This window comes from Papilio polytes, unplaced genomic scaffold (assembly GCF_000836215.1).
Source record: "Papilio polytes unplaced genomic scaffold, Ppol_1.0 DF824169.1, whole genome shotgun sequence".
In the NCBI taxonomy this organism is placed as follows: domain Eukaryota; kingdom Metazoa; phylum Arthropoda; class Insecta; order Lepidoptera; family Papilionidae; genus Papilio; species Papilio polytes.
Window position 1 is genome coordinate 5,443,898 of NW_013525035.1, and position 11,048 is coordinate 5,454,945.

Genomic DNA, 11,048 nt, shown 5'->3' on the forward strand with positions numbered 1-11,048 from the left:
GAAAAAAAAAAAAAAAAAAAAAAAAAGGTAGGCTTAATGGATCTCGAAGAAAATTAGCACAGATGTAGAGGATAGTATAGAGAAATCATAAGCTACTTACTTTTATTTTTATTCCACGGGGAAGAAGTCGCGGGCAATAGTTATCTATTATAGAAGTGAATATTTTGCATTGCTATATACAGGATGAAAGGCGCATAACGGAGCGTGACGGTTTATATTTTTGTAACTCCTGTACTGATAAATGAGGACATCTTGAAGCCACTCGTCTGTGAACGAATCTTTATATTCATATATCTTAGAACAATGATGTAATGCACTGAATGCCTGTCTATTAAATGACAAGGGCTCGGTTGCTAAGACTCTGCCCTTAACCTCATATAAATATTATAATTTCAAACTTTAAAACTATCGTTGTAAAAATAATCAAAAAGCACATTCTGTTGTTTTGTTGCTTTTTATTAGTAGGCGTTAACCAACAAAATATCAATAGATAAATGCGATAAAGAATTGTCATTGATTTTCAATGTAAAAGACTAATTTAAATTAAAAATTATTGTTAGTAGAGGTCAATGTTTGCTGGTGCACATCTGACGTCACACCTACGTCACACATGTAAGAACCGGTCAAGGTAATGTTGCAAAAAACTTAATTTCCTCCTTCAAAGTTATACATTAGTACTAACTTAACAGCTGTCAGAGTCGCGTGTGATGTTTGTGAAATAGTTTTTGTTTACCATTAAAATATAACAGACTTTTCGTTATGTTTACACAGCTAATGGTTTAAACGTCTCTTTTTTCTAACAAGTGTGTCAAATTAATTCAGTACCCTGAAAACGAATTATGTGTTATTTCTATATTTTACTCACAGATAAATGACCTTTCTAATGGTGAATAAATTTTTAAAATCGGCCCAGTGCAGTGTTTTTACGTGAATCGAATACAAAAATACAAGTCTCTTTATAATTTTAGTATAGACTAGTTGGTCCCGTGCGACTTCATCCGCATAAAATTATGAAAATTTTATTTTATTGTTTACATGGGTCAAATTATCAATTGCAAATGTCAAAATGATATGACATGACATGACAAAGCATGGCAACCTTGCTTACTTGATCTTGGCAACAACTTATGGTCTCTTTCCCACATAAGGGTTTTTATCTAAAATATTTACCCTCTAAATTTAATGGCGTAAAATATATAGCCTAAAACGTGACGCAAGTTTAGGGCTTTTTATTTAAAAAGAATTATTCAAAAATATGGTGTAATTGCTGACATCTTAGACAACAAAGAAATGTGTGTTTACGCTTTATTATAATAGTATAGATAAAAACGTTTAGAAGCCGATATAACCTTGAAAAGATTCCCTATATCCCACGAAATTATTCATAAAGATTTTTCAATATTAGTCGATAATATTATGATACAATTGTTTACAACGCGTGCAGATTTTTATTATTAATATTATCAGATATGGGATATGTTAATTGTTGCCATAATAGGTAAACGACTTTCGATAACCGATTACATTATAATTAAAAAAAACCTTACAACTCTAGTCAGCATTACACGAACAAACACAAATTGAACTGCATTAAAACACTTGTTGACGGCTTATTTGTCGTTCAGGTCCATGACCCTTTTATTCTTTGTTAAAATTCAATCTTAATCATATTCATTTATTTGCTTTAATCACTAATAAAGTTTAGCCATAATTATTTTATTGTATTTTAAAAAATACAATTAATAAATAATTTAAGTCGTATAATTAGGACTTTTAGGGTTGTAAACGTCGTTACGAGGTGTAATGTAACATTCCCAACGAGCGGGTCTATGCTCTCTGGTTTCTTCGCTACGAACTGACAGTATAAAAGTTCGCCGTGTAACATGCTGTATCGTTCAATACCAATCCCTAGGTACTGACCGACGTTACATGTAACATTCCCATCTAGATGTTACGTTTCTCCGTAACACTACATATTAACAAATGTTTCGGCATTGGAAATGCGTAGCAATAAACGTCAGAAAGTCACAAAAACTCGTGAAATCTGATAAGGATGAAACATAACAGTTTATATCTTTTACTAAGTATATTGTGTATTTCCCCGTAACATAATTGCATACATGTTTTAACACTTATATCTTGTCTTCTAGTGGCATGTACTTCAGGATGAGATACGTTACTGTCAGTTAACACTCCGCTAATGTTGCTATCTCTGTTTTTCATTAGGAAGAAAAGAGATGACAAGTTTTAAAAATGTTTTAGTTTCCCTAATGAGAATCCGTGTAAGGAAAGGTTTAATATCAAAATGAGAAATCTTAACTGAAAACAATTTTAAAATTACACACGGCAAAAATAATCCCACGAATAACCAGTTTTTCAGAAAACGATAAGATCTTATTTAATACGTATATTTCCAACAATCATAAAAGAAAAATATTAACAGTCTCTTTTCACTTTATTTCAAGTATGCATTTCCATCATGAAATAAAATTAGCGTAATTATCTTTACATTGGCCTTGCAGTGTGAAAACCAGACTGAAGTGGTTCCTTTTTAGTGTATTAACAAAACTATACGATACAAGTTATATATTTAAATTCTTAAGAGAAAAGTTACATTGTGTGTTTTTGAAGCAAGCTAACTAAAGAGTCGCGATAAGTATAACAAAATAGATTTTTTATATTCCTGTCTGAGTCTATAAATCTATCCGTAAGTCCACAATTCCAGGTAATCTTTAAAACGACTTAACTAAATGAAAGGTTAAGAATTCAGGCCATTTTTTTCAACTCTACACTGACTAAATTTCATATAATAGCGAGCCTAAAATATTTACACAAGTGGTTAGACGTGTTATTTTATTTAACGGAAATAATGTTAGTACTATTAGAGCGCGCGCACACCTTTGACAAAACTATCGCTTTGATTCCTACGAGCTTATATGAAGGTACAATACTCGATGCTTTGTTGTGCAACTAAACAGTTGAACGTTGCTACAATAGACAATCGCACAACAGTAGTCTTGGGCTTAATCGGACATCTGCAAGTGCGCACTGTACTAGTATAATTGGGAAAACGTACTAGTACACACTTTTAGTACCTTTAGTACTTCAGATTTGTGAGAACACAATACATGAATAGAATATAACGAGGGTTATATATTACTTCACATCAAATTTTAAGCAGGGTCAAACATAAATTATAAGCAAAAATTAATTTAGCTATAAATATTTTTTTACACTTTTGATTCTCATTACCTAAGGTGGATGCTTCAATCTGGCAAATTTTCAATCAAATCAAACAACGAAGAGGCAAACACCGATATCGTGTAGTGTGCTAAAACTACTAAATGTCCGATTAACAGAAGCCGTTCGGTAACGTTACTTTTAGTACAGTGCCGAGTAACATTACTTTTTTTAGTATATCGTACGTGTACTACCCAAGACAACACAACAGTTCTGCGATAGTTTATTCAAAGTGTGCGCCCGTTATAAATATCACACTGAAGTGATGGCACTCATCCAATTACTTTAGTTTACCAACGTATTTACATATTGCTATTAACGTAGTGATAAGGTGATAAAAATCTACGTTATCTATCGCCACTTTTATCTCCAAGTGCTTCTGAAATAACCACTGAAGTGAATATAACCAATGTAAGCAAAGCATACACTTCGACTGGTGTTACCAATTTTAATAACAAAGTTTTTTCGACAGTATAAAGTGCCAGTTGTGTGATGTTCGTAAACTATGTAAACAGAAGTGAAAACTTGTAAATCAACATGTCTACTGAAAAAAAGGCATCACCGTTCCTGAAACAAGTGAGTTTTATTAGAAAACTTAAGTATATTGCTTATAGAAACGTATGTAAACTTTGTCGACCCTCCAAAGAGAAAAGGTATTATATTTTGACACAAGTAATCATTCGAGGTCATAACGTTTTCAAATATTTTATTGTTAAAAGATAACATTTTAGATTCAAAATTAAGTCATCACACATTGCTGTAATTACCACAAATAACATAGCAATTATTCTCAAAATTTTTGTCGTCTCGATTATTCCAAAATCAATAAGTACTAAGTACTATTTACCCACTAACCTGCACCTTACCTTACCAGTTTATTAACACAGAACACCTGATCAATTTTAAATCGATATGTTATTACAAGTGACAAGTATAATAATACCAATAGAATTAATAGAAATGTTTATATTTCATTCAAATCGCACAACTGTTTAGTCTTGCTTTGATTCCTTTGAACTTATATGGAGATGCCCTACGCAATTGTTATTTGTGCAACTAAACAGTTGACTTGGCTGCGAAACAATCGACAATCGAACAATTGTCCGATTGTTTAGTAAAGGTCCGCTCTTATATTCTAAGCCGATCGTAATCCGGGCTTTACTTTTTAATTAAATTAACTATGTCCAGTGTTTCGTGACGGCGGCGGTGTGCAGTAACATCGCGGGTCACGGCTCCATCATCGGCTACCCGGCCATCCTACTGCCGCAGCTGCGACAGCCCGACTCCCAGCTCACGCTTACTGACGAACAGGGCTCATGGATCGGTAAAGATTTAAAAACACACATAATGCAATGTCAGTGACAGGGGCATCGCCAGCCGGCGATCTAGTGGAGGGGAGGGGGAACAAGTAAATCCTTTCTTTTATTCTAAAGAGAATGGTATAATAAAAAATGACAAGTTATTTTAGTCACGGGTCTGTAGGAATTGTAGGCACCTTAGTATTTTAAATTAATACATACATTTTTAAAAAAAATGCCTCTTTTAAAAGCACAGCTACCGTCCCTGTCTCCCTTTGCGACGCTCATGTACTAATAGTAAAGGCTAGAGTCAGAAAGTAGACTAAATTTGTCGACAAAATGAACCTTTAAAGCCATTATGTTAGATTTATAACGTTAGTTTGTTCCAAGTATAGATGTTATCAATTTGAAGAAATAAAACCAAGGAAGATACGACGATGTCATGTGATAAAACATTTGCTCTGATGTAAAGGTTTTGACGCAAAATATCAAACATAATCTGAAATATTTTCAAGTACAAATACAAAATGTGATATACAATACTGATCAAGGACAGCGGATTGTTGATAAATTATCTCATTGATATGAGAAGAGATTGTTGTAGTTCGAATGAATGAAATTGCACCTTCCAAGGACCTACATCATTTCTTTCATAGTAGTCCCCATAGCATTGTCATCCAGACGGACTTCCTAAAGTCCGTGGAAGATCTCGCAAGGAGGTAATAAAGGGTAACCTGGAAATAAACTTGAGGGTTCACCTAGACACATCAATGTATTCACAGAGACCGAAAATAAGAACGAGGCAAATAAAAGATTGGGAGAAGATGGTTTAGTTTACATGCTAGTTAATTTTTAAACATTATTATGATCATGTCTATGATAATTCTTAGTAAAATACTTTTGTTTGTGTGCAGCGTCAGTGCTAGGTATTACAATCCTGGTGGGCAACTTCATGACGCCGCCCCTAATGGAGCGGTTAGGCAGGAAGGTGGCACACTTCGCTGTAACACTGCCTATCATCGCCGGCTGGCTTGCTACTATATTTGCTTCGAGTTTTGAGGTAATATAATTTTTTTAATAATATCTTATTAAGTTAAGTTTTCCATCGATAAGAGTATATTGCTCTAAAATACATTTTATTACTATATCTTTATGATCTAAGATAGTTTTAAATGTAATATACGTCTAATTTACTATGTTACCGGAAACTTTAAAAATAATTTCGTTTATTTCCAGGCTTTATTAATCGGGAGAATTCTACAAGGTATTTCGTTCGGAATGATTTTACCTTTGGGATCAGTGCTTGTAGGAGAGTACACCAGCCCTAAGAATAGAGGTGCCTTCCTCATGTCGGTCTCTTGGGCGCAAGCTTTTGGTATATTCTTCGTCCACCTCGTCGGATCTTTAATTAGCTGGAAGAAGACTGCTATAATCTGTCTTTCATTCTCCATCGCCAGTCTACTTATGACTCTCTACTCGCCTGAATCACCGAGCTGGTTGGCATCTAAAGGGAAATACGACGAATGCAAGAAAGTCTTTCGCTGGTTGAGAGGTGATGAAGAAAATGATGAACTAGAAAAGATGATACAAACAAAACTCGTCACGGAACATGTAAAAAAGCAAATTACATTCAATGGAGTAATGGAAGTAATTAAGAAGAGAGAGTTTATAATTCCTATAGTTTTAATGATTCACGCCAATGCTATGATGCAGTTTGCCGGAGGGACGACAATGGCGGCTTATTCTACAACAATTATTCGATTAATAATGGGTCCTGAAGCTAGTGCACATTTCTGGATGGTAGCTTTGGATGCGCAAAGGTTATTATCGAATACGGTAGCCGTGTACATAATTGACAAAATGAAAAGACGGACTATGATGTTTTTAACTGGTGGTATTTGCGTTGTAAGTCATGTAGCTATCGCTGGATATGTTTATTTAAAAGTTAACAATCTCTTACATTACGATGCTGTTTGGATACCAGCTGTACTCATCAATCTGCAATTCTTTTCGGTAGCTACAGGCATGGTGCCGCTACCTAATGTGATTGCTGGAGAAGTATTCCCCTTGGAGTACAAAGGACTTGGAGGAAGCATTAGCGTAGTCTCCATCGCCGCATTTATTTTCGTGACGCTTAAAACTTTCCCTGGCCTGATAGGTTCGATACATTTAGAAGGGACATATTTAGTTTACGCGGCCGTATTGACATACAATCTGATCGTGATATGGTATTTGTTGCCGGAGACGAAAGGAAAAACGTTGCAGGAGATTGAAGATGAATTTAAAAGTAAGAAAGGTAAAAGTAAAGATATAGAAAATGTTTTAGAAACGACTAAAATAAACGATACTGATAGTATAGAAGATAACAAAATTAGTGAAATTGAAAAACTTAAAGAGAAAGAATAGAATATTGCTAATCCTGCAAATGTTGGATTGTGGGTTACATTTAGTGTCGAGAGATGGCGCTTATATGTTAAAAATGTGATATTTAAAAATTTATTTATTTGTTATTGTTATAATTTATTATAATAAAGTTATTTAAATCGATGGATACAGATTATTTAAAAAAAGGAAACATGTATCGATAGAAATAGAACATTATTATAATTAGATTAATACATAGCTAATCCTCTTTTATGAATTAGAATATTTCAACACTACGATACGAGTTTTCGTCGTAGTGACGAGATTCTACCGTTTGATATAATTCATTAATGACTAATAATTTCTGATAATCTTTATTTCCCTATCTTTTGATTAGTTATTAAATTTTTAGTAATTAGATGTATGTTTTCTGAATGAACCTGAATATTGATATTTTCCAAGACAGATTATTATTGATGTCGAAATATTATAGTCAAAATATAGCTTACAAGTTACAAAGTCGAGACAACTTTGTACCTCGTGTTTTTCTAGAGTACGTTCTACATCTGTGGTTCATTGAGACCCATTAAGACGTTTTGGAGTAGTAAGAAACATGTTTCCCTTCAAAATTTCGTACTTATGAGTATGATAATATTGGAAAGACAAATTTAACTTGTTATTTTGCTCTAGGGGGGTCAATTTCTAATCATTTATTTAATCTTATACGTATGTATTATTAAATAATAAATGCAATGTCATTACAGTACCGATATTCTTTGTTTTACGTAATCCGATTCTCTATATCCTGAAGATAAGATTAATTCTATAATCTCTGAAAAACTTTGTACAAATTAATACAAAATTGCAGTGCATGATGCACTCATAACAAAAGGAATTAGTTGCAAATAAGTGCCATTGAGTAAACTATAACTGTTAAGCGATTGTCGATTATTTCGCAGCCAATTCAACTGTTTAGTTGCACAACTAACAATCGAGTAGTGTAACCTCCATATAAGCTATCAAAGAGCGACTAAATAGTTGTGCGATAGTTTAGTTTTTGATGTTTGCACACTCTTATGCTTTACATGCTGTAGTTTGATTTTAGTAATGTGGCTTTTTTCATTTTTTGTGCGACCCCCAGCAGACAAAACGTGTTATTCGTTTTTGAAAAATATTAATATGTATATTACGCTTTGTCCGCAGACACCAAGGTTTCTTACTTAACGTTCAGTAGGTTTTTTCTCAGATTTTTTGACTGCAAATCTTTCATTGATTTGTCTAATCGGGCAGATCTAAGTGCGTGCGACATATCTCATATTTATCGTTATTATGTAAGCCTCAATAATGTTTTAAAAATGATAAGCAATGTGTCAGCTCCACTCGGACTCGGCGTGACAATGTTTGTGACAGTCGCAACTCGGTGGACATTCAAAATGTGCCGCGAACTATATACGCGTGCGCATTGTTGCTTTATTAAATTATAGTGTTTTTTAAAAACATGTCGCCTAATAAAAGAAATTATTCACCGCTCGTTAAACAAGTGAGTATTTTTTATACAATTTGTACGTTGTGATTTTATTCGGATGTTGAAAATAAAACAATAATATTATTTATTTATTTATTTAACACTTAACAAACATTATAAAAGGTATACTAAAACTAAGCTTATTAAACAAAATCTTTGTAAGGGGGCGGCAATATTACCTGTAAGAAAAGTAATCAACTGCACTTTGTTATTGTTAGAGTTTCGTGACGGCGGCGGTGTGTATGAACATAGTGTGTCATGGGTGTGTTATGGGGTTCCCTGCCATCCTGCTGCCGCAGCTGCGCCAGCCCGGCTCCCTGCTCACCGTCGCCAAGGACACTGAGTCATGGATCGGTCAGTTATCTTGACATAGATGAAAAAAACTTTAGACAAGCTTGCTAAAGAATTTAACATACAAGAGAAATCACCGTAAATATTTATGTATTTATATTTTGTAGTAAAAACTATAAATTAAAACAATATCAGATATGGCTAGTTAATTTGGAATCGGGAACGCGGTAATTTCTGTATTTTTTAAGTATTTCAAACACTTAATTCCGTTACAATTGACGCATTTATGTTAAGCATGTTGTAAAAGAGGAGATAAATTTTATAGCATAATCGTTAATTTCGACTATAAAATTTTATCTTCTGCATTAACGATAATAAAATTGACCTTGTGATTGCATGATCCTAATTTATATGCTGTCTTTATATTGAAAAAATATTTTTTCACTGGTTAACTTGGAGTTCTCCCTGACTACAATAAATGAAACATAAGGATGGAAATACTTGCCAAACATAATCATCGATTTAATCTTTTTTAATACTATGAGAGTTTCACGTAATTAATTCTTCAATTAATAAATAATGACTTATTCGCAATCTTTGTTGTTACAGCATCAGTTCATTCAATCAGCATATTGTTGGGGTACTTCCTGACGCCGCCCATCATGGAGCGTCTCGGGCGCAAGGTGGCGCATTACGCTGTCTGCATACCCTTCCTTGTGGGATGGTTCATGATCGTCATGGCGGAGAGTGTACAAGTAAGTCAGCAAAAACAAAGATTACCGTCTACATTTGAAATAACCCACAACACTACAATAAACTTTGTTTATTCTTCCAGACAATAATAATAGGTCGTATCCTGCAAGGTCTGTCTTCAGGGCTGCTAACGACGCTTCGCTCTGTACTCATCGGAGAGTATACTAGTCCACGCAACCGCGGGGCCTTCCTCACCACAATCTCATTGGCACAAGCGTTCGGCATCTTCTTCGTACACCTGGTGGGCTCCTTTCTCAGCTGGCAGCTCACCGCCCTCGTCTGCGCCTTCTTCGCCTACACCAGCTTCATCATGACCATGTTCACCCCGGAGTCACCTAGCTGGCTCGTCGCTCGGGGCAGGTTCGAGGAGTGCAGGGCAGTGTTTCACTGGCTACGCGGCCATGCAGAGGATGACGAGCTCGAAGACATGATAAACGCCAGAATAGCGTACGAGAAAGCTATCATAAGACAAAGATCTTCAAAGGAGAGTCAGTTTGATAAAATCTGGTCAACTATGAAGAAGAAGGAGTTTTACAAACCGATTATTCTGATGATCCACGGGAATATTCTGATGCAGTTTGCAGGTGGCACTACAATGTCGGCTTACTCCACCGTCATAATAAGCCTGCTGATGGGTCCCGTCGCCAACGCCCACTTCTGGATGGTGTTCTTGGATACGCAGAGAATTATCTCGAATAGTGTGGCGGTATACGTCATCAATAGAACGAAGAGAAGAACGATGTTGTTCTCGACGGGCGCGCTGTGCGTCGTCAGCCACTTGGCGATCGCGGCATACGTGTACGCGAGGAACGAGGGGATATTCGTGTACGATGCCATATGGTTGCCGGCACTGCTAATCAACATCCAGTTCTTCACTGTGGCTGTGGGGATGGTGCCGTTGCCTAATGTGATAGCCGGGGAGGTGTTTCCGCTGGAGCACAGGAGTATCTGCGGGAGCATTAGTTTGATGACTGGGGGGAGCTTCATGTTCGTGTCGCTGAAGTCGTTCCCCTACTTGGTGGACGCGAGCGGTCTGCAGGGCACGTACGCGCTGTACGCGGCGCTGCTGACGTACAACCTGGCGGTGATGTGGGCGCTGCTGCCGGAGACGCGCGGCAAGACGCTGCAGCAGATAGAGGAGGAGTTCCGCGGGCGGGCGCTGCGCCCCGAGGAGGCGGAGGCGCGCCGCTCGCTGCAGATGGACCCTGTGGAGGCGTACAAGAGCAAGCTGTCTCTCAGGCGGTGCAGTAGCGCAGTACTGTAGTTGTGATAATGTATGTAAAAGTAATTTTAAGCTAGTCCAAATTTACGAATAAATAATTTTATATTATTTAGTTTTTTTGTAGCGCTAAGTCATTTTTTGACCGACTTCCCAAAAGAAGGAGCTACTCAATTCGTCTGTATGCTCTTTTTTTTCTATTTGTGTTACGGCATAACTCCGCCGCTAGTGGACCGATTTTGATCATTCTTTTTTTATCCGAAAGGTTAATGGTTGCAGGTGGGTCCTATTTTTCCCAAAGACTACGACGTAGTTAAATAGTTTAGCTCAAAATCGCGTGACGAAATTTCGGGTCATT

At 36.1% G+C, this 11,048-nt stretch overlaps 2 protein-coding genes across 2 annotated transcripts; both read left to right on the top strand.

Moving 5' to 3' along the window:
• The first annotated feature begins 3,171 nt into the window (after positions 1-3,171).
• On the top strand, positions 3,172-7,039 carry LOC106111315 (facilitated trehalose transporter Tret1-like). Its single transcript, XM_013293341.1, has 4 exons — positions 3,172-3,816; positions 4,429-4,564; positions 5,453-5,598; positions 5,775-7,039. Exons 1-4 carry the CDS (start codon positions 3,778-3,780, stop codon positions 6,942-6,944), a joined length of 1,491 nt encoding a protein of 496 aa, XP_013148795.1. The 5' UTR covers positions 3,172-3,777; the 3' UTR covers positions 6,945-7,039.
• A 1,361-nt stretch (positions 7,040-8,400) lies between these two features.
• LOC106111293 (facilitated trehalose transporter Tret1-like) lies at positions 8,401-10,772 on the top strand. Its single transcript, XM_013293320.1, has 4 exons — positions 8,401-8,442; positions 8,646-8,781; positions 9,328-9,473; positions 9,554-10,772. Exons 1-4 carry the CDS (start codon positions 8,401-8,403, stop codon positions 10,733-10,735), a joined length of 1,506 nt encoding a protein of 501 aa, XP_013148774.1. The 3' UTR covers positions 10,736-10,772.
• The last annotated feature ends 276 nt before the right edge of the window (positions 10,773-11,048 follow it).

Bases quoted from the DNA above. Each gene is read 5' to 3' on its own strand.
- LOC106111315 (XM_013293341.1), top strand. From the start codon at position 3,778: ATGTCTACTGAAAAAAAGGCATCACCGTTCCTGAAACAA. The intron at 4,565-5,452 runs GTAAAGATTTAA...GTTTGTGTGCAG, and splicing joins CGAACAGGGCTCATGGATCG to CGTCAGTGCTAGGTATTACA. The intron at 5,599-5,774 runs GTAATATAATTT...GTTTATTTCCAG, and splicing joins TATTTGCTTCGAGTTTTGAG to GCTTTATTAATCGGGAGAAT.
- LOC106111293 (XM_013293320.1), top strand. From the start codon at position 8,401: ATGTCGCCTAATAAAAGAAATTATTCACCGCTCGTTAAACAA. The intron at 8,443-8,645 runs GTGAGTATTTTT...TGTTATTGTTAG, and splicing joins ATTCACCGCTCGTTAAACAA to AGTTTCGTGACGGCGGCGGT. The intron at 9,474-9,553 runs GTAAGTCAGCAA...TTATTCTTCCAG, and splicing joins TCATGGCGGAGAGTGTACAA to ACAATAATAATAGGTCGTAT.